Raw genomic sequence first — 24,459 nt, forward strand, 5'->3', positions numbered from 1 at the left:
TCCACTACCCAAGGCAGCCCTTACAGCTCATTATAAATTCCATGTCTTCAAAACAAATGTATTCAAATACTTGACAGATATTCTTAGTTCAAAGGCTTCTGAGGATTATAAAATAATCCAATTTGTTAACAGATTTGATTGTCACCTGTGACTTAAATCACTATAGAGGTTTGTCATCACACTACATGTTTTAATTACTCTATCAGTGCCAAGATATCTGTTATTGCCATTTTTTGTGAATAGCCACTGTTAATAACATTATCAGTGGGTTGGTTTAAGATTTCATCATATTTATTGTAGACCTGAGGTGGAAAAGTTATATAAAAGGGATGCTTTAATTATCTGTTGGTGAGTTCAATATATATTTCAGTAACAGCTCACTAACAGTTCTACTAAGTTTCCCATTACTAGAAGATCCACTGAAACCAATGGAATGTACATTAGTCATTGATTGCTATCGATGCACTGTGAACCTTACCAAATCTGGAAGCAAACCACTTTCTGTACTCCTGCATTCCTTTTTCTATGACCTAACTGTCTATCTGCCTAAATACCCTAAAGGAACCAGATTCCATCTGATCCGGGAAGCCATGCAGAGTCAGCTCTGGTTAGTACTTGGATGGGAGACAGCCAACAAATACTAGGTGCTGTAGGATATATTACAGAGAAAGGTCAACCTGAAGGCAAACACACACACATAACTGTCTACCTCTCTCTCCAAACCACTTCTAACATAGCTAACCTTCTGGAATTTTTTCTTTGACCTTCTTCATAAACTAGTCTTTCAGTTAGCTAGATCAGCTCAATATGGATTCTGGAAAGCTACAGTATCAGGGTACTACAGATGAGTGTTGAATAAGATCTTATGTTAAAACTGAGAAATAAAAGATATACATTGTCAGTTTTCAGCTAAATGTATGAGCACTTCATAATGTGGTCCTGTGCATCCCACTAAATAAATATTTCATCTAGATGAATTGTAAAGTGTTGATGCACTAACAGCTCATCTTGAGATATAATTACAGTCATGCTTTTTCCTAGTTGTTTCATTCTGTAGATTTATTGTGCTTCTGAGACATATAACGAAGTTAGTCGTAAAATCCTGACAAATTGTTTTCCTTTTCCTGGCCCTAGATACTGTAGTTTATAAAGTGTTTTTAATGGAGATTATGGAAACAGAGGTTTGATCTGGTTGTCCTTCCAGAAATGACTCTCTTCAGACATAAGTGCTTTATCAGACTTCATATGCATACTGTTTTTAAACAGGATACTCTGTGGCTGTGGGTGAATTCACTGGAGACTTTCAACAAGGTAAGAAGCCAATATCCTTCAGGTCAAATTCTGTACTCTGTGAGTTAGTTATTCTACTATTTCTTCTCTGTAAGAATGTACAAAAAACAGTTTAATTGGTTGATTTTAATGTTTAAGCCTTAAGTACTTAGACTACAGTATAATATACACTAAAGGCCAATTTGTGCAATGCATTACCATATTCATGTGAATAGTACTTACCTTGGAAGAAGGTTGTGTCAGTTCCTATATTTGTAAAAAGACAAAAGACAAACCATAATTTTCACAGGTATTTGTAGTGACCATCTCTACTATCACTGGGTTTGCTCATAATAGCTGAATGCATGGGTGAATGTTTCCAGGGGGTAAGGACTGCTCATGCAGACAAAAAATGCATTGTCAGAATTAGCTCTTACAGAGAGAGAGAGAGAGAGAGAGAGAGATCAACTAAATTCAGTCAAATGGACAACTGAACTGGATTTTGTGCATTCTGCATTGCATCTTATATTAGGGGGAAATAATACATGCATGTCCTCTGAGTTGTGTACACACTCTAGTACACCAATTGAGTTTCTGGAGTAAGGCTTTTTCAGTCATTTAGTGATGATCAGTTGCATACAAGGAATAACTAGATCCCTTTTGTACAAGCCGTGTGCTTCTGATTTCCAGATCAGACACAGAGGTCTATGTCTACAGAGTCACTTGTATAGAACCACATACACACACTCCACCTTTGGAGGTCTTAATATACTGGGTATCCTAAGCTTGTTTGTTATAGGTGCTGAATAGAAGCAAATTGTATGATTTGGTCATAGATTTATTGCAGCTTGAGTCTCCCTTATCCAGAATTCCAAAATATTCCAAAATCCAAAACTTTTTCATGAGTATGAGATAGTGACATTTTTGCTTTCTGATAGTTCACTGTACACAAACTTTGTTTCATACACAAATTATTAAAAATATTGTATAAAATTACCTTTAGGCTATGGGTATAAGGTGTCTATGAAACATAAATGAATTGGGTCCCAATTTCCAAGATATCTCATTATCCAAGGTTATTGGCTTTATTAATATGTGCAAAGACAGGGATTTTGAAATCTAAAAAAAAATTGCAAAATCCAAAACACTTCTGCTCCAAAGCATTTTGGACAAGAGAGACTTAACATGTACTTTAAAGCTTTCCAGGGCATTTGTTTCAATAAGCTTGTGAACAGATATTATTAACCTCTGCATTCTCTCTACAGAAGGACTTAGATTAACAATATTGAAGTTCTTGGTGTTTTGCTAATATATTGAGGTAGGGACACTCCTAGAGAACCAGTGTTGTGTGCTGCTTTGAGTTTTGGACTACAACTCTGGAGATCTGGGTTCTATTCCCCGCTTGACCGTGAAATCCCACTGGATGACCTTGGGTGAATCACACACTCTCAGCCCAAGGAAAACCCATGATAGAACCTATTACCTTAGTGTTGCCATAAGTCAGAAACAATTTGAAGGTACACCACCACTACCACTGCGGGACAACCCTACCATTATCCAGAATGAGGCAGCTATTTTGAAGGGTAGTTGTTGGAATATAACATGAAAAGTGTTGGAGGAAAAGTTTGCTTGCCACACAACCTACTCTGTGCTCCCTAAGCTAGTCTTCTGCCTTATATATGAAAGGAGATGTTTGATTACCAGAGATGGAGAAAGATTCAATGAGTTGTCCAGTTATTTTTTGCACATAGAATGGGAGGAGGCACCATCTTTTTATTCAGTTCAGACAGCAAAGTGCCTTGAATTGATCCTGTATGAGGATGTGGTACTGTTAACTTGTTTTCTACATCAAACTAGGGATTTTGGTAGCCAAACATAACCTAAATGTTGATGCTATTGAAATGTGCCTGGATATTTATGATAAATTTAATAGTAGTCCCGTTGTTTCAGCATATTTTCTAAACAGATTCTGAACAATTGCTGTGTAAGCAGATATTGGACTAAGTTAACTTTCAGACTTTTTTCCCTTTAGAACTGGTAGCTGGAGTCCCAAGAGGTGCACAGAATTTTGGCTATGTATGTAATCTATAAAATATTTTATTCCACTTACGTTGCACAAATGGTGAATTAGTACTGAACAAAATACTGCATATTTCTTTTCCCCAATGACATTTTTAAATATGTTTCAAAATATTTTGCATCAGATCATGAAAAAAATCGTTTGAAAGCCTTGACTGAAACTCATTTTTTTGTCCCGAGGTATAGTCTTCATTAACAATACAATGGGATTTTGGGGAAGATACTACAGACTGCAAAGGCAATGTACTTTACATGACAAAATATATCCTTTTAGATAAATTCCCAGAGCAGAAGTTGGAAGCAATGCCTTAAAAATATTTTAATTACTCATACATTAATGAAGTAACAATGACCTTGTTGGTAGCTATCCCTAATTGTAAGGAAACATTGGTGATTGTTTTGATAAAAAGCCACATTTGCTTGTTACAAAAAAAAAACATTTTTTGTGGGGGATTCTTTTGGCCATTTGGGACATTTTTGATGCTGAAGATTTCCTCCCCCAATTTTTCTTTTTTTAATTTCTTAATCAAAAGAAGTGTCATGTTGGCATGCCAGGAAGCCTCACACAGCCAAAGTGCTACTACAAGTATAAAGAAGGCACACTTTTAATTGCTTCAATGTAGAAGAAGATTATTTAAAAGACAGGAAAGGAAATCAGCCTGAGATGCAGGAAAGGAAGTGAAACTTTTGGGTGCTGGGATGAGGAGGATTTTGGGGGAGGTTCACAGTAGAATCATAAAATCATAGTGTAAAACAACAACAGATAAACCATGCTAAAGGGCCAAAACTCCCCTGCAATAGTACAAATGCTAATAAATAAATAATGTCTGAAGCAATATGTTAATAATAAGTAATGAAATAATGATATGAATAACACTGACAGTAACATAATGGTATCAATAGTAGTTGGATGGCAGGGTTAATATGTAATGTAACTTTACCCCAGAAGTGTTCCAAGCTCTGTTCCAGAGCTCTTATATACCTCCTATGTACTTTCTTTTTTTTCTTCCTTTCTGATAGCACTGTGGGTTTTTTCCTTTAATACTTTCCTATGCATTGCCCACCCAGTAAGAATTCTGGCCTCATAATGAAGTTTTGCTCCAGTCTTCACAATTCTAACACTACAGAGGAAGAAGACACTGAAAACTCTTACATGTACTGTACTATTTTCCTTTGGTTGCTTTGCATTCCCCCTTTTTCTAGGTGCCTGAATTATATTTCTAAATGGTCAGTTGGAGTTTAAACTTATAGTAGTGCCTAAAGTGTGAGGATTAAAGGAAAATGTAATTGTGGGGCAAAAGGTTCATTTGTGGGGACAATGCCTTCGTTTTGTTACACCTCTGGAAGAATGCAAACAGGCTAGAGAAGAATCAGAAGGGATAATCTTATTATAACAAGCCATGAATGGTACACAATCTTTTCTTTTCCCGTGTCACCACTAGGATAGCACACCCCATCATCCCATATTAAGACATATATGCTCAAGCACAGCAATTAGGCATGGCAGGACTATGTCTGGACCATGATCCTTACATTAGGGTCTTGAGTCCAGGGTTTAGTGTAAACTTTAAAGGAGATATCCAGTATGCTGAATTCTATCTTCAAAATAGGTTTAGCACCTTGAACAATTCCTTCAGAGTTTCAATTAAATCTTAGAGCAAATTTACTATTCCTCTGACATAGCTAGCACTGATTAAGGGCATGTTTTGGTAAAGAAGACTTTTTAAAAAAATCTCTAATACTTGCCAAGAAGGAAGAGTGATATCAGACAAGATAGGATTCTTTGAATACCCCCTTTCATTACAGTGTTTACGTATATCTGTTTTAAGCACTGGAGCCATATTTTTGAAATAAGATTGTTTTAGTATTAGTGAGCTTGATTGGTATTAATATTAGTAAGTATGCTGTTTGTGTATTTTGGCATATACTATAATGTCTTACCATTACAATGGCATATGGCACAATGCAAATAAATATTTGACCAACTTTGATTACTGTTGGTGATATCTAACAATGTGGACTTGAGTCCATGAAAGATAAGACCACAATGAATCTTGTGGACTTTAAGGTGCCAAAATACTCAAAATTTTCATCTCTTGAGTGGTGGAGAAAGTATATTTAGAACAGTAGAATGCACATTCTAAAAAGGATCTTTGTAATTATTCTGAAATATAATCATGTATGGCTTGATTGAAATCCTTCTATTTTCTCTTTCCAGGTTTCAATTATAAATTCCACCGATTTGACTTTTATTCAAAATTTCACTGGTGAGCAGGTAATAATAATAGCAATAATTCAGAATACCTATGTATCAACTTTTAAAGACAGAGGATGTAATGCTGTCCAAATACTTACAGCCTCCCACAACATATATCTGTAGGAAGACTCTTCAAATAGAATGAAATAGAATGTTAACATTTGTGAGCTGAGACTTGAAAGGGATCCTTGATATAAAAATAAAGTGTTCTTTATTTACAGATGGCATCTTACTTTGGATATACTGTTGCAGTGTCAGATGTTAACAATGATGGGTAAGTTGTTAATAGCAGTCTATTTTGTTCTATGCTTCATTTTTTGTTTCTGGTGTCTTTCATTTAGTCCCCCCCCCATGGGTTCAAATTACTTAATCCTAAATTGTCTTTCTGCAGTAGGGATGCTCGAATCTTTCATTTGATCCATATTTTTAACTGACCCAACATAATTTGCATTTTCCAGTACAGTATAGTACTGAATGAAAGGCAAATATTATTTGGATACTGTCATTCAAAGGATTTTACACAAGGCTATACACAAGGAGAGAAAAATTGGTCTGCTAATGATATACTTTAATGGTAAGGATATAGGTATTTAACAGACAATAAAACACAGATTAAACTGCAAAAATAAAAATATAGAAATCACATATGCTGTCTTTAGCAGCATACAAACAACCAGTGCTAATCCATAAAAGATAATATCCTAAGAATACATTATGTCAGAATGGCTCTCAGCATTTTCCAATTTTGTTCTTGGCTCAACAAACCATTAAAAATAATTATATTTTAAGGAAGCTTGCATTAAAAATTCAGAATTTAGAAAAGCTACTTTTTGGGACTTCAGCTCCCAAAATCCCTCAGCCGCTTTCTAAGCTTTTTTCCAAACTCTGAAAAAATTATTTTGAAAAGGACGTGTACCAAATGCTTGTGTCAGAGGAAGTTGCATATGCAAATAAATTTGAAAATTCATCCTTTTTTAAAATCACAGAATAATGCATAAATTATACAGAATGGACATGGCTGAATGCATGTAAAGCTGACATGAACCAAGCATAAATCGATTTATGTCTTTATTCTATGATATGTGAGACTATTCCTGGACTACACTGGATTAAATGCAATGAGAGAGAGAATTCAGCTTGGCAGTATATGTTTAGATAGAATTAGACTCCTAAATCTTTTAATCCTTCCAAAATATCCAATATTCATAAATATCATGTTGTTATTATTTTATTCTGGAGGAAAAAACCAAAATACTAACCTGCTGTAAAGCCAAAACAAACAAACAATTCAGTCATCTTTCTTTGTGTGGCTTTATTCCTAGCTTTTGAATTTTTATTGGTTTTGAGTTAAATCCAGCTGACCATTCCCACTGATTGCACTGGCTTTTCCCCTAGATAGGACTAACACTGGATTTAACCCTTTTAAAATATAGCCCTTCCTAGACAAGGAGTACTCACATGTACTGCAGAAATCAATGTGGAATTTCTCTTGGTGGCTAGAACACTTTACCTTCCAGCAGCAAATTTCAGTAGTTGCTCACTAAGTGTAGGCCCCATTGCCCAATACCATCTCACACTTCCTATATGCTTGTTGAAATTTTGAATGCCATGTAGACTGTGTCTGATTTCCCCGGTGAACCGCTGGTGACAAGGAACTCATACCTCCTTAGCATACCTGCACTGGTTTAAGCACTTTCTTTTCTGGGTTTTAAAATTTTTATTATATGAGAGACTGGGTGCTTTACATTTTACAAGGGCCTGCTGTATTGGAGGGCTAGCCTTCCATGGACTCAGGCAACTGTGAATTGTCCCATCCTGTTATTGTCAATTGCAGCATGTGCACATGACCGCACTGCAGGGGGTTGGTCCTGCATGGCAGGGGGTTGGACTGGATGGCCCTTGTGGTCTCTTCCAACTCTACGATTCTATGAGACCACCATACACACATGCTTGAGCATGTGTTTTTTTTAATCCATGGGGGTGCCTGAAACTGTACTCCCACAGATGGGAAGAGTACACTGTACTTGCTTAGCAGAGACACTCATTTATCCTTTTAAAACAGGGTGGCTGAGTGGGAAATATGTCTAAAGTTTAAGGTTTAGCAGAACTTTCAGTTATATTAGGAAACATAAACACCCTGAAAGCACCAGCTCTTCTTTGATATTGAAAGCTCATCAGGGTCAGCCCTAGTTAGTACTTGAGAAGGAAAAGCAGGCACTTTAGGCTGAATTTCAGAAGAAGGCAATATCAAGCCACCTCTGAACATGTCTGACTCCTTTCCCTTCAGTTTTCCAAGGCAATGTAAAAAAATTTAATCCCACTCCCCCAGAAAGAACATACAGGAAAGATTCTAAGGAGACTATCACACAAGGGGAAATCAGAGGATTAAAAAGACATTTTCCTGGGAAAGTTGCACAGTTGCGGCAAAGATTTTCACACATTGCAATCTGAGAGGACTTATCCTGGGAAGAACCTGGAATGCTCCAGCATCAAACCATTCATGAGATTTACCCATAAATGATTTGTTGCTGGAGAATTCCTCGTTCTTCCTGGGATAAGTCCTCTTAGATCACAACATCATCTGAAAATCTTCACTGCAGTTATGCAACTTTCCCAGGAAAATGCGTTTTTAATCCCCTGATTTTCCCCGTGTGGTAGTCTTCTTTAATAGCAAACTTCAAAGATGAAAACTGCACTGGATTCTCTATAAGATCAAGAGAAGGCCATTTGTAATACCTGCTCACTCTCCCAGCTCAGTCTAAGCAATCTAATGTTTTCACTGCTTCCCGTTCTAAAGGGTTTTTTTTAGCCCTGTTGACTCCCAGTCTGCTCAGATCCAGAGGTGCTGTAAGAAAACAGTAGTTCAAGAAATCTGAGTAACAACAGCCAGGAGAAGACTGCTGGAGTTCTGTGTGGAATCTTGTCTGCTGGAAATGGGAGTGGATAAAAACAAGAAGTCTCAGACTTGATTCTTTAAATAGGATTGATGTTTTAAAAACAAGGACACAGAGAAAATATTTTCTTCAGTTCTAAAATAAGAAATGTTCTGCATTGAAATTTGTTGATAGGAGCATAGGAAATAGGACTGGTCTTGCCATTAGGTAAAGTAAGACAGCTACTAATCATTCTTTCTGATCAATCTGGTCATTCCTCTCTGTTGCTGTGTCTGTCATATTCTGCAGCCCTCAAATATGATGGTAGGCTTTACTCTATTCTCGGGATTGAAGTATGGTTTAATTACCAGTCAAACTGCTATCTGTATATGTCTTTTGTCTCTTGCAGCAAACATCTTTGAATAACCTGAGAGGAAACTGCCTTATTTCACTGGTGCTCCCTAGCTCAGTATTGCATGGGGTATCTGTGGCCCTTCAGATTGCAGCTCCCTTAAACCCTAGACAGCCTGTCCATTGTAATTGGTGTTTTAGTTCAACAACTGGAGGGCAAAAGGCTTCCCATGTCAGGGATGATGGGAGTTGTAGCTCTTCACCTCTGATTCTAACTCACCACCTTGTTATGCAGCGGTGCTGACCAGCTTTGGTCAGTGGTTAATGCTTTTCTTCCAAAGCAGCAGAGTTTCAGAGAATAGGCTGAAGACCCTGACAAACTCTCCAAGCCTTCTCACTCTCTTCTGAGATGTCTTCAAACTCTCCAGGATTCTGCTGGCTCTTGTTCTTCACTCAAGACACCAGACAACTCAGTAGTCTTATATAAAAGATCTACTTTATTCTACTATATACAAATACTAATGCCCTCAACAATCTCTACAATCTCCAAAACACTCCAACTATCCACAACTACCCACAAAATACATGGCAAACATAGCAATTATAGCCATTGTTAATCACCACCCACTTAGTCAGTTTCCACCCAGTGGGCGTGTACATTCATTTTGATTGGTTCACATAGTTCAACTCACACTTAAGACCAACCCAAGTATTTCATCATTTTACCTTGTACTCTTAATGAATCTCAGGTGTTTCCAATTGTACATTCTATAATTCTGTCCTTGACATTCAAGACTTCTAAATTACATTAGCTTTTTCACCTGTGTGGCTTCTTAATTGCTCTTGCTTAGTCATTGTGACTTTCACACATGTTTTATTTCTATTACTGTATATCCCATGTTGCATTTTCCTTAACATCCCATCCCTTATCTGCATCTCTACTTCTGACATCAGCTATCCAGGGTATCAGAAAAGGTTCTTTCCAGCCTTACCTGGAAATGCCAAGAAATTGAACCCAAGGCCTTCTCTGTGCAAAGCATGCATTGTACTACTGACTTAACGGCTAGCAGTGCAAAAACCCATTCTATGGTTGCTTAGTGTTGCTTGCTTGAAATAGATTCATATGATTCTGAAATGAGCAGTGCCAGTTGGAGAGCGATATATGCACAAGATGAGAATTATTTATGTTGGCTTAAATCACATATCCAATAAAAATACATTACCAAATTGTTTTATTTGTATTATTCCAACACTTTGAAATAGTTAGGCTCTTCCTCTTGACATGATTCTGTGTTCCTGCTGTTAACTGCCCAGCAGCACACACAAGAGTTGTAAACTATTTCAGCAGGTGACCAGCTTGCGCTTTTGAAGGCAGTGTTATTTAAGAGAAGGTGGATGAGCCTCTCCCACACGAATGCATGAGCAGACAAATCATTTGGTTAATGGAACAAGGTTACAGCATCAAAGTGTACTCATAACAGGAGTGTAGTTGTAGAGATCCATTGAGAATTGAACTAGATTGTAGAAAGTTGCTGTTGTTTTTTTAGGAATACAGCTCACAGAATCTCCAGCATGTGGTTGAAGGTTTTGAGGAACTGCGGTCCAAAAAGTAACTTTTCCAAGCTCTCGCCTAGAATTATTTTGCATGTACTAAATGGATTGTATCATCATTTCTTAACCTCTTTTTCTCTTTAGCTTACGTTTGGCTCCAAAATGAAACTATTTATAGCTGAAGACAAGCAGAAATGTTCCTCCGTTTAAAAATTTCTAGTGCAAACAGATGTTTCAAAACATACAACTCCCCATGCACAGCTTGAACATGGGGGTGGAGGAAAGAACAAATAGAAGTGAAATTGACATCCATGTTTTTGTTATCTGAATTAGGATTTGGAGAACCACAACAAAGATCATAAGCAGTGACAGGAACAGTTGGGTAGACTGAGTCATCATGCTGAAACAGGGATGCATAAAAACAGAGGATGGGGCAGTCCATGTGCCAGTGTTGAGACCTGCCCCCAACACTAGTACCACAGGGCCATTAACTCTGCTTTACCAGACTTCCTTCTTAACCTCTTTTCACTGCAGATGTTCTACATATGTAGTTTATCATAGAGCAGACATGTGGATGTGCTCTTATGCAGAATCTCTTGCTACAACAGCATAAGGGGAAAAACACTGAGTCAATTATACCATTAAACAGAGTGAGGTGACTACTTCAGGTGGCAGGTTGTGGGTGTTGTCAAAGGGCAACTAATTGTTAGTTCTTTTATTTGTTATTATATTTTTACTACTAGGGAGAGGAAGAGGATTGAAGGAAATTTCTATTTCTTGTGCCAAAATGGTTTGGCTGGTCTGGAGTACTATACACTTAGACTTGTTTGAGTGGAAGTCTTGAGACAGCCCTGGATTTCCAGTATCAAAGATTTCAATATTAAATCTGATAACAGTTCAGGGCAAACACTTTTTATTTGACAGTGACCTGGTTCAGATGCAAATGTTCAATTATGGTTTAGCACAACATTCACAACCCTGGAACCCTAGCTCATCCACTCCCCCATTCTTCACTTGTGAAGCTGTGAGAAGGAGACCAAAAGCTTTCACTTCACTTTTCATTTAATTTCAGTTAGTATGACAATCGTGCCATAAACTATGGTTGATTTTAATTGTGGTTCATCATAGAACTTGGAAAGTTTTGCTTTTTATTACAATTTGCACAGTTCTCCACCCACAAACTATTATTCCCTGTAAAAATTGCATGCATAAACTACAATGTATTATTAATGGTGGGCTAAGTGGACAAAAGAGCATCTTGGAATTTTGGATTGAGCCACTTGGAGCTTAAACGCTTTGTCTGTGACCTTCTCTCCAGGCTTGATGACATCCTAATAGGAGCTCCTCTCTTTATGGAACGTGAATTTGAGAGCAACCCTAAAGAAGTGGGGCAGGTGTATCTATACCTGCAAGACAGTGCCTTGTCCTTCAGAGAAGCACAGATGTTGTCTGGCACAGAAATGTTTGGTAGATTTGGCAATTCCATTGCACACCTTGGTGATCTGAACCAGGATGGCTATAACGGTAAGGCATGATAGCTTTTGTAGAGGATACACAAAAATTGCTTAGGTGGCTGAATATGTGAATGGTCAAGATGCAAAAGAGGTTGCTTTGCAGTGGAAAACCTGTATATTCATCTTAAAGCAAATGTTAAGAGTTGCATTCTGGAGAGATTCATTGGCAGCTTGTGGATTCCACACTGGGTTTAGTTCAAAGTCTAAAGGAGCTGGTGCTATTTCACCAAATAGCTTCACTACCTGGGACTGTTCCTTTAAAATTTGGCCTATAATAGGGAACAGATTTACTGCCTCAGTGGCATCAAAGACACCAATAAGCAGAATGTTCTCACACACCCCCGCCCAAAAAAAAAAAAAATTAATTTAGGCACCATCCCTGAAGGTTGATGTGGTGTTGGGATGGATGGGTATCCTATTTTTAGAGGATGGTCTGAAGTCCAGTTCAACTCCATTTTAAAGTTTTAAAATCCTATGAAGGTAAAGCAACTGGGACTTGGAAACTGCCCATCAGTATTTAAGCATCTGGACAGCAGTGTGAGCAGGCGTAAAAATGTCTGGCCACAGTCTTCTCTGTTATTTTGATTGTGGTTTAAAGGATGGGTAATTATTCCTAAATATGAATCTGTACATGTAAATTAAGAAAATACAACATTTACACAGGTCTGTATTCTCTTCTCTACTCATTTTGGGGACAATGTGGAAATGGCCATCTTATCTGCTATCCCAAGTTTGTCTCAGATTTGTAAATCAGGCACAATAGCAATAAGGTTGCTGAATCACTGCTGGGATTTAATCTGTAAAGGATTTATCCAAGATCCAAGCCCCAGAATACCCTTAGTATCATTTAAAGTTCTGGCTGAAATCTGTAGTGGATTCACTGCCTCAGCAAAATAGGGGTCATATGCTTCTGCTGCTTAGGTGGGCCTTGGTTTAGATGGTGTGGTAGCCATGGCATCCTGTCAAAAAAGCAGCAGGAATGGGCGACAACTCATTTGTCTATTTCAGTTCACTGACTATGTTCAGACTATTATTTTTTTCATTATTTTGTCTTGAGAGTGGCCTCTCTGAAAAGCTACTGGGAGCTTAAAAATAAATTAAAATAGATGACTGGGAGCAAATGCAAGAATGATTAACTACAGAGATAGGATTTTAAAATCTTTTATAGATTAACCTTTCAGGCAAGTTTTTTTTTTAAAAAAATGGCACTCTGCTCTTTCTCACTGCTTAATACTGATATACAGGGAGGGGGTTGTGAATTGTTGAGAGTAACAAACTGACCAATTCAGATGGGAGAATTTCCACCATTTCATTTTGAATTAGCTAGTTGTTTTAAAAAATTGAAACTGTCTGGCATTCCAAATGCTGCCTTCACTGCGCATGTTTTTCTCCTTCCAAGAGTGTTCGCTTGCTCTGCTTCCATTCTCTCAAAATATACCATGGGTTTTTCTGGAGACCTAGGGCCCGAACATACAGGCCAAAATAAAGCTACTTCGGGTCACTTTGGAGGTATGCTGTTTAAATGATGCATGCATCCTAAGACACTGGAAGCCACGTCAAAGCAATGCTCCAGCCCTAAGGACTGGTGTGCAGCTTTGGTGCAGCTTCTGGACTCTTAAGATCCGTGTGTCATTTAAACAGCATACCTCCAAAGTGACCCAAAGCAGCTTTATTTTGGCCTGTATGTTCAGGCCCTAGGTCTCCAGAAAAACCATGGTATATTTTGAGAGAATGGAAGCAGGGCAGGAAAACAATCTCGGAAGGCCTGTATGTTTGGGCCCCTAGTTAGGATTAAGGCATCCAAGCTTGGGAAGCTTACTTGTTCAAAGTCTTGCTAGGAGTTCAGGGAGCTATAGTCCAAATAAATAACTTTCCCAAGCATTGGTGAAATCCATCTCCTTGTAAACTGTTTCACAATCCTACAAAATATGTGAAAGCTACCCCAAGGGGAAATGTGTGTAGCAAAGGCAAAGGTATCTTTGAAATTCAGCCCTCCAAGTTTACTTACATGCTAATTAAAGAACTAATTAGCATGTTACCCTTTTAACCTTGCTTTTTCTCCTTGTTTTGCAGACATCGCAATAGGTGCTCCATTTGCTGGAGAAGACAGGAGGGGGAAAGTACTCATTTACAATGGAGTCAGTAATGGGTTAAATCCTAACCCTTCCCAGGTTCTCAGTGGTATGTGGGCCTCCCAATCAGTGCCTGCGGGATTTGGCTTTACACTAAGAGGAGACTCAGACATAGACAAGAATGATTACCCAGGTAAGGTTCTTCCACAAGAGAGAAGATTTCATCCCCCCCTTCCTCTGGAAAACACATCATTCCTAAACTGTTCTTTTTCTAAGGCAGAGGTCAAAATAAAGAATAGGCTTTGCTTTTGTGTCTAGTTCCAGTTTGGCTTCCCTGAGAATTTGGAGCTGGACAAGACAAATACTCCCTTTCCTGTCATGAGAAATCAGCAGAAATGAAAGAAGGGTTGGAACAGACACATTAACATAAAACACCTGAATTGTTACAAAGAGGGGGAGTGGGAGAGAGCTGACATTCTCTTCCAGTCCTATTGAAATCTGAATGGAAGATTTGATTCTAAGCATTTTGCAAAATTTGTTTTTTTAAAAGTTGTAATGGTTATTTAAAATAGTCACTACAGTAATTGTCATGCCCTTCTTAATTGTGAAGATTCCAAAAGTGACTAAGAGATATACAATTGTTACAAAACAGATGCATCAGCAATTAATACCATTATAGTTATAGTTCAAAATGGCATTGGCCTACCATTTTAAATCCTGTTCTTTACTATATGAAGGGATTGGTATCCTTGCGTTTGTAATTGCAGCACTCTCAGAGTTGTTTTGAAAAACAGCTCATCCAACTAAGGATGCCATGTAGGTTTCCGAAGTGCAATGAATGCAATGCAGACTAATGTCACTCCATGGTTAAGAGGGTAAGGTACTAAACATCACAAGCTATGGCTTTAGGCAAAAATCTGTCTTTTTAACAAAAGAAATTTCTCCCCCTTTCCAACCCTACTCCAGTTTGTACAACAGAAACAATAATAATGTCAGCGAATTTGAATGGGCTGTTCCAAGAGTTGCTAAAATAATGCGTAAAACATCATGAGACCTTAGGAAACACATTATTTAAATATTGGATTGGATCCAAACCAGATCAGTCACACTTTAGTTTCATTGAAGTCAATGTACTTCATGATCTTGACTAACATCCCACAAATTTCAACGGGACAAAAGTATATCTGGATCCAGCTTGATGAAGTACGATTGCTATTAAAAGCACATACAGAGGCAGGGATGAGAGAGAGAGATTGAGAGAGAGATTATTTTAGTTACAGATATTTCTCCATTGCTTTCTTGCCCTAATCATTCTTATTTAGTTTGGTTTCAAATGTTTTTCCTTAACAATTAATATTTTACTGATGTCATCTGGTATTTATCAACACCGCTTCACTATTTGGAGCTTTCACTCTTTATTTTTGGAAGTGGAGCTTATCCAGTTTGGGGCAGTGTTCCAACACCATCTGTAGTCCAAATTCACAACATCATTTTAGTTTGATTTTTCACCATTCCCCCCCTCCCTCGGATCAAGCATACAGCAGACCACAACATTTTTCTTTACTGGGATTTGAGAAGGCTCTCAGTATTCATAACGTAACCCACACAGTAGAACTGCTGTAGTCCAAGCCCTAGATTGTTTTGCTGGCATAAACCCTGTTGTAATTAATGGGACAATACTGGATGAGCATTCTGGAATATCTTTGCCACTGTGCTCTATTAACCTACTGTACTAATGTTTTTGGATAGTTTACATTTTGTGACTGTTTTCAGTGCTTATTCTCCCCCCCTACAGCCCCTGGACCTCTTGTTTGCCTTAATCCAGCTGGCTAGCTTTGTCATTTTGTGTTCTCATCTGCATTGGCTTTAGAAAAGGGACAAAAGGGAAGATCAAAATATGGTGTGTTTGAAACCCCTTTGGGCCCTTTGCAACTACAAAGGCAGTGATTTTCAGTATCCTCTCTTGGAAACCTTCTCCACAGAACACAGTGGAACTTGGTACTAAACAACATAATCAGTGGGAGATCAGTCGAAACTCCTGACTTAAAAATAAATGTGGAGATGTATATGTACTTGATTGAAGTAGCAAAGGGCCATCCTAAGATATGGTGCTGTCTGAAGCAAAAGACAAAGTGGCACCCTCCCTGTGCCATTGCCAGGCTATTTTACACTGTAGGCAAGGCTAACTACTCACATCACTACCGCCCCCGCCCCCACTAAATTGCTAACTTCAGTTTCCAAAATCAGCTGTATTATAGAAAAAATGAAAAGCAGAAAACTTCATGACCTGTAGTGATAGATGCACTGGCCAGCCCTGCTCTACATCAGGCTCTCTGAAGAAATTTGTGATTTAGATTGGTGGTTCTCAATCTTTGGTCCTTCAAATGTTTTGGACTTAGGCTCCCAGAATCCTGACCATTGCCCAAGCTGGTTGGTGCTTCTGGGATCTGAAGTCCAAAACTGAATATTTCCTAGTGCTTATGCTGAATTCATAATGTAGCAAGACTTTGGCCCCATTCTCTGCCCCTTGCTGTCCTACATATTGCCCAAAATTCTGCTCCAGCCTTATGAAGGGAGCTGCAGTGGAGAAGCTGGATTTTCCCTCTGTGTTGTTCTAGCGATACTACCTATGCTCTTATCCAAACTGCTGAGTTCAACTGGCTGAAGCCATTCTGCTAAAATAATACCACCAAATCTTGGTCATTATCTGTCTATGGTGAAAGGTGATTCCTATTGTACTTAGAGAAACCCTTTATTTTTCCTTTGGGTGCTGGCTGGGTCCACTTTGTTCCAGAAACATTGACATCTCTTATGAGCATCTCTCATGAAATGTCCCACCCATTACAAAGGCCTAAACCACAGCTTGAAAAAGGTTTGGAGGTGTGTTGGGGGGGGGGTGTTGACTAGAGCTGGCAATTCTGGCTAAAGGATTCTAAGAGTTGTAGTCCAAACTTTTCCAAATTTTAATATAGGCTGCTCTTGCACACAGGTGGATGGATCATACCTATACCTTTTGCTATTGCTAATGTGAATTTAAGCAGTCAGTGATCCTTTTTAAAAAAAATTTAGCATATTAGCTTTGGTGGCTCAGCTAGCATATAAAATATCTGGTCTATTCACTCTTTGGAGAAACATACCAATATTTCTTGCCAGAATTCCTTGCATGTATTCACTGGGATATTTATCTTGCTTTCTGCCAAAGGTTTAAAAATTGTTTCACCAAAATTGCAGGGTTGCTCTTAGTGAGCCATCAGCTCTCTACATCTGTGGTATATGAAAGCATTCAAGTAAAACCATTGTGGTAATAAGATAACCTTGTTTACACTTATTGATCATTTAGCCAAGAAATAACATTGAGAGTTTGTACTCCCCACCTCAGCTGTTCTTCAGACCTGTCTGGCTCCAAAAGATGTCATTCCAAATTATTTCCAACACAAGGAGAGAGAAGAGCTGCACATTCTCAATTTGCCCTGCCCAAGAAATTCTGTGCAGAATTCAAAGTCAAAGTCAAGGCCACCACAAGCACAAGCTTGACTTTATGCTGTATTTGCCTTACGCGGGGGGTGGGTGGGTTCCGGAACGGATCCCTGCGTAAGGTAAGACTCCACTGTATAATGAAGTAGAGGAATAGTAGTGTATATCCATCAATTGGGGGGAAATAGAGTATAATTATTCTGGTTAATATTTTAATTTACAGTCAGCTCTCCATATCGGCAGGCTAGCCATCCGTGGATTGGAGCATCCACAGATGGCCCCCATTATTGTCCATGGTGGCATATTCACACAGCCATGCACACATTATCCACTGATGAGAATGGGAGTGGAGGTCCCATATTTTTAGGTATCCATGGCCCGTTCCACATGGGCAAAAAGTGCATACTAGGTACATACTAGGGTTAAAAAAAGGCGTCCCTTCTGGGTGCCCTAACCCTAGTACATACCTAGAACGTACAAAATGGTGACGCCCTATACACATGGGCGCCACCATTTTGACGTTGCGGACGCTTAGCGCCCACACGTCACGGCTCGCTTATGACGCTGCAAGTGCGCCATTGGCGCCTTGCGGCATCATAAGCACACCGCCAAACGACGCCTCTTTTTGGGGCTTCTTTTTCGGCTGTCAGGAAGCCTCGCCATTTGGAAGCTGAGGGTTCCCGGCGCCGGAAACGGTGGCGCCAGGGGACCACCTTTTTTGGGCGGTCTGTAATGCACCCATGATACGGTGGATTGAGTTTCAAATCAAACTCTACCAATTTGGAAGACCAACTGTAGTTTGTTTTGTCATGGTTTATTATTGTTATCTGTTATTATTGTCTGTATTTTAGATATATTTCTAAAATTGTTCATGATTGTGTTAATATTTAATAAATATTATGTATAAAATATATTTATGTTCATATTGTGATTAAACTACTGTAGGGCTATTTTAGGAAAGCAATAGCTGTGGTAAATAGGAAGCAATATCCTAAAAATACAAAATTCTGCCTACTCTTTCTGAAATAACTTTGTTTGATGGTTGCATCTGTTAAGTGCATCAAGATCTAAAGAGGGAAGAAGCAGGGATTTTGAAAGATATGAAGTATTCAGAGAGTTGTAAGCTAGGTGCCAAGAGTCCAATACTACCAACTTTTCATATGAATTATTATGTATTTTATTATGGAATCCATTTAGGAGAATCATTCATGACATGAAGAGGAAGAGAAAGAACAGAAAAGACGATTTAGAAAATAAGCCCTTGAAAAGAGTTTCTTATCTGTGACCGCAAGTGGCAAAGTCAAAGCCTGGAGTCAATAGCTGACAGTTGGCTTGTCACTATCCAGTTTATTGCTGAGTTGCTTGGAAACTTACTATCCTCTGATTTATAGAATTAGAAATGACAATATATTCCCATATTTTTAAAGAACATAGTAAATATGACATGACTACTGGTTGTGTCATACCATAAACAAAGAAGAAATGATAAGTCAGTTCAAGTCTCAATGAAACTTGGTGCAAACAAGAAAGAGTACACTTTCAGTCAAGAACTATGGTCTGTTAGTCAAGATCACTGGTGATTTGGGTGAGGAAGTTCAACCTGTGCTGGACAGGGGTTGCACCAATCTTAGGTGGAAGTAACCATGTTCTCTTGAAGTTTGTTATACAATGGAAAGGAGAAGCCAGGCATGGTCAGACACACATTCTAGACTTTAGGAAAGCTGATTTTAGTAAACTTAGAGAAATACTGGGGGTGATCCCATGGTCAGGAATACTAAAAGAGAAGGGAGTTCAAGATGGATGGGGGTTTCTCAAGGGGGAGATACTAAAGGCACAATTTCAAACAGTTCCAATGAGGAAGAAAAATGGGAGATGTCTCAATAAACCAGGATGGATGACTAAGGAACTTTCAACTGAGCTAAGTTTTAAACGGAACATGTATAAGAAATGGAAAAATGGGGAAATCACCAAAGAGGAATTCAAACAAATAGCGAGCACGTGTAGGGGTAAAGTCAGAAAAACTAAAGCACAGAATGAACTCAGGCTAGAGAGGTTAAGAACAACAAAAAGGCCTTTTTTTAAAATATATCCACAGCAAAAGGAAGAAGAAGGAAATGGTAGGGCCACTGCGTGGAAAGATGGCAAAATGCTAACAGAAGACAGAGAAAAGGCAGAATTACTCAACTGCATCAATAGAAGTATAATGTCTAGATCAAGGGAAGTAATAGTGCCACTCTATTCTGCTCTGGTCAGGCCCCACCTGAAATTCTGTGTCCAGTTCTGGGCACCACAGTTCAAAAAGGATGTTGAGAAACTAGAGCGTGACCAAAGGAGAGTGACTAAAATGGTGAAGGGTCTGGAAACCATGTCCTATGAGGAATGACTTAGGAAGCTGGGGATGTTTAACCTGGGGAAGAGAAGGTTAAGGGATGATATGACAGCCCTGTTTAAATACTTGAAGGGATGGCATATTGAGGAGAGAGCTAGCTTGTTTTCTGCTGCTCCAGAGACTAGAACCCGAAGCAATGGATGCAAGCCACAGGAAAAGAGATTCCTGCTCAACATTAGGAAGAATTTCCTGACAGTATGGTCTGTTCGACAGTGGAACACACTCCCTCGGAGTGTGGTGGAGTCTCCTTCCTTAGAGGTCTTTAAACAGAGGCTGGATGGCCATCTGCCAGGGATGCTTTGATTGAGATTTCGTGCATGGCAGAATGGGGTTGGACTGGATGGCTCTTGCGGTCTCTTCCAACTCTATGATTCTATGAAAGACGTGTAGGTACCATAGCTTGTCTGCCAGGCTGGGCCAGATCAATACACTGCAGTGTCTGGCGCAAAAGACAGGCTAGTGCCTACTTCTATTTCATCTACAGAAGACTACTTAGACTGGTAGTAGAATCTTATTTCAACACTGACAATGAGACTGGGTCTACCACCGCACCTGAAGGTAGCAGAATAGTTTAAAGGGTGCAGAGCAAACCATGGGCAAACTATCTTCCAAGAAAACTATCTTCCAAGAAAAGGAAAAAACAAAGTTGTTGAGGAATAACTGCTCCATTCCCCAGGAGTGATTGCCATGTTTGCCCTTGTATACTTTTGACTAAAACTTTATCCAAAGTTTTTCCTGGTACATATGTACTTGGCTTATGTTTTCCATGCTTCATTTATTTCCAAATCAGATTCTTCATTTGGTCAGAAACATAGTAGTCAGAGTTTTGTCGAGTGCTCACAAGGTCAGACCAAGCAACTCTGGACTTATGTCGGTTTGCTGAATTCATGTTTGCTTCCGTAATTCAAAGTACTGATATTATCTGTAAATGGCTATTTAAGGGACTTCTTGTCTGCCCAGTTGGTAAATGGCACATCATAGCATAGTACTGCATGGAGAGCTGCTATTTTACATTGAGATATGCAGGATTGTGGCCCCACTATGTCTCTAGCATTTGAAATTTTGGGTGGTAGAAGCTGCTTCCGTTTTTTCTCTTTTCTTTTTTGGAAAATCATCTACCGTTATTTCATTACTTCCTTAATATCCAGTTCTATTCTCCCAGGCAACTATGAATATTATCTCATTATCTAATATGGAGAGCAGATGATAACCCCCTTTAGCGGGAGGAAATGCATGCCTGGAATTCAAAGTTGAAATGTCAAGACCCACACCATGGTGGAACTCCAGCTATAGTCCAGTGATGATTTATTGAAAACGGTTTCCTTAAATCAGATCTGGGGGGGGGGGGGAGATTAGTTCCTCGTTTTTAAAATATAACTATATTCATATATGTTGAAACCCTAGCAAATGAAACAGTATAATTTCATGCTGCATTTTATGAAGCTTTTCTTTGGGTTTCATTTGAAAGGGTTCAGGCACTTAGTTTGAGATGGTTATCTCTCATTCTTTTCAGAAAATACATTTATGCTGTGTCAAACATTTAGCATTCAGATAGCAAACTATAGCTATGACATTTTCTAAGAAAATCCATGAATTTGATGACTAAAGTGTTCTCTATTTTTAGGATAATAGGACTGCTGGATTTCAGTGAGCAGCTCAAACACTTGATTTTGATTATTTTTCTTTGCATAGTTCAGAATGTTTATAAACCTCATTAATGCTTTTGGCAGTCAGAATGTTTCAAACCTATCTCTTAACTAGAACAGATTAAAGAAGGAAAGGAGGATAACTTTCAGTTGATTTTTGTGGTGCTGAACCAACCCATAAAAGGCACTGAAACAAAATGGAAATACATTTTGTAAACACATTGTCTGCAACAGAATGTTGCTGTATAGAGTTCTCCAGTTCACATTCTAATCCAAGGTTGAATTTTATGGAGTGTGACCCATGGGTGACATGTGGCCTCTGGATTCTGCTTTTGTGGCACCTGAAGCCCCTGTCCCCCAGGGCCCCCCAGCCCCCCAAATTGTTGGGGGTTTTAAAAAAATTCTATGGTGTTTACAGGGAATTTCTTGCCCCAAAATCAAACAGAAAACTCCCCAGGTGCGTGTAAACACATGAAAATATCCCACCCCACCCGGACAACCACAATCATCTGAATTTGGTATTACCACCAAATACCTATTTTTCTCTGCAAACAGAAGTCACTTCCTATCATCACTTTGAGAGACACTGCAGAGGAGAACAGAGTATTTGGTCCAATGGAGGGGTCTGAGATGAATTGGCTCCTGCCCCCAAATTGACTTGAATGGGGGCAACCCCCTGAAGTTCTTGCCAGTAAGCCCTGCCCCTTTCCAGTTAAACCCTGCTCTCAACTTTGCCCACTTAGGTTTTCAGTGGCTGCTCCCTGCTGGGCTGATCCATCTTTGTTATCCTTCCACTAACATGCAAATACCTTTTTGCTGAGACTGCCCTTTGGCATTCAAGCTGCTGTTAAATGGGACTGGGCAATACTGTTGCTTTTTATTGGCATGCTTTTACTCTGTTTTTGTGCAGCAATTGCATTTATTTTTTTATTAATTATGCTATCATTAGCTACCTTGAATGCTTACTGGCTATGGGTTAAGAAAGGTGGAAGATTGATTATGTGTGCTGTTTATTGATGATGCTTTCTTGTGGCATATCAAATGGACATGTTTAGTGGTTATTCTTTTCTGGTTGGAGGTAATGCACCATATTAAGCCCTTTGACGTTTGTAGAGGCACATGTGGTTTTAAATGATATTTCTGTGGCTCAAAATTTAACTGATGTTCAATGTAGTTGGATCCTATGTGCTTTACTTGTTGCTAAAAGGCTTATATGCCAAGGATGAAAAGATAAACATTCACCTTCCATCATGCAGTGGTCAGAAGCTCTCAGTGCTTTGAATGTATATTTTAAAAACATTAGCTTTGAGAAAATGTATTTTTGGACATATGGTCAGCTTATATTAATGTGTGTATGTATTCTCCCCCCTTTTTCTTTGTTTCTTTTCTTCATCCCCCTTTCTTTGTATTATATTTTAAAATTCTAGTTGAAACAGTATGCTGTTATTTATTTAATCTGTACCCTGTTATTCTCCCAGAAAAAAAGAGCACTGAGGGGGGCTATCAGTAAATTGAATAAAACAAGTGAATAAAACAAAAAACAAACAGCTTCATACTGAACTAACAGTGTCTAAGCGGTTTACAACTGTAAGCTAATTGCCCCCAACAATCTAGGTACAGCTGAAATGTAACTTTGCATTTATACTTTTAATCAATAAATAGACTTATATAGATAAATATATAGCCCCAAATCCTTTATTAGTCCCAATTAGAGTAGATCTAAAAATCAATTGAATTAATACAATGAGCAAATCTTTCAATTCAGTTTACCATTTACCAGTCGATTCAATGAATCTGGGACCAGGGTTTGACTCTCCCCTGGGCCATGGAAATCCCACTGAGCGGTCTTGGGCAAGCCATACTCTTTCAGCCTCCGAGGAGGCAAATGACAATTCCTTTCAATGGCCTGTTACAGACAGCCAAAATAAAGCTGCTTCGAGTCACAGTGGAGGTATGGTGTTTCAATGATGCATGCGTCCTAAGAGTCCAGAAGTCGCACCAAAGCCACGCTCCAGACTGGACTCTTAGGACGTATGCATCATTGAAACACCATACCTCCATTGTGACTCGAAGCAGCTTTATTTTGGCTGTCTGTAACAGGCCAATATGTCTTGCCAAGACAACCCTATGAAAGGTTCACCTTAGGATTGCCATTAATTGGAAACACCTTGAAGGCACACAAGAACAGCAGCAATACCTTCACACATAAGGCAGAACTTAATATTTGTGCACAAAAGTACTTACTTGTTTGCTTACAAGTAACTGTTATCTCTTGTCATGAGTATGATATATAATGACTAAGAATCATGACTGATGTACTAATGACTTAGTATATTGACTAAGAAGCTAAATTTAAATGTATTTATGTTAGGAAATGTAAAATGTTTAGGAAATAGGGGAATGATGGATGGCTTTGAAAAAGAGGGAGGAAGCCAGTGAAAGCAGGCAGAATAAAGTAAAAGCAGGATTCAGTAAGCATATAGAAAGACCATTTGCTTATAACAAGAGAAGGAGAAACATGTCTCTGTCCATTTTATCTACCTACCTCATGCACACTTTTATACATTGCTGTCTTGTCCTTCCCACTTCACTCTCTTTTGTAAGTTAAAAGGATGTATGGAAAGGTGGATGTATGGAAACCTTAAAATGATTAATCAAAGTGGATGATTTTGTGAAGTTTCATGGGCTTCCATCACTACTTCTGCATTTGTTATGTCCATTCATTTTCAATAGCAATAATTTAGAGTGTAAAAAACTAATTCTTGCCTTTTTTTTTTTCTCCCTGTGTTTTGAGCATTTGCTTCTTTCTCTGTAATTTTTTTCAGATTTAATTGTGGGTGCATTTGGAGCTGGAAAAGTAGTTGTTTACAGGTATGTGCTGTTACTGCATTGTTTCTTTTATGATTATATCGCTATTAATAAAATAGTTATCAAAGATCTCAGAACAGCTTACAAAAATCTGTTCGTGAATTCCAGGTTGGTTT

At 38.6% G+C, this 24,459-nt stretch overlaps 1 protein-coding gene across 1 annotated transcript in view; it reads left to right on the forward strand.

Moving 5' to 3' along the window:
* The window catches only part of ITGA8 (integrin subunit alpha 8), a 150,620-nt gene that overhangs the window by 39,888 nt on the left and 86,273 nt on the right, over positions 1–24,459 (forward strand). The window contains exons 8-14 of the mRNA XM_042476792.1: positions 1,267–1,311; positions 3,302–3,345; positions 5,567–5,623; positions 5,827–5,879; positions 11,699–11,904; positions 13,968–14,159; positions 24,301–24,346. Coding sequence (XP_042332726.1) covers positions 1,267–1,311; positions 3,302–3,345; positions 5,567–5,623; positions 5,827–5,879; positions 11,699–11,904; positions 13,968–14,159; positions 24,301–24,346 — 643 coding nt within the window. The remainder of the gene's footprint in view (positions 1–1,266; positions 1,312–3,301; positions 3,346–5,566; positions 5,624–5,826; positions 5,880–11,698; positions 11,905–13,967; positions 14,160–24,300; positions 24,347–24,459) is intronic.

Source organism: Sceloporus undulatus, chromosome 6, assembly GCF_019175285.1.
Source record: "Sceloporus undulatus isolate JIND9_A2432 ecotype Alabama chromosome 6, SceUnd_v1.1, whole genome shotgun sequence".
NCBI lineage: Eukaryota > Metazoa > Chordata > Lepidosauria > Squamata > Phrynosomatidae > Sceloporus > Sceloporus undulatus.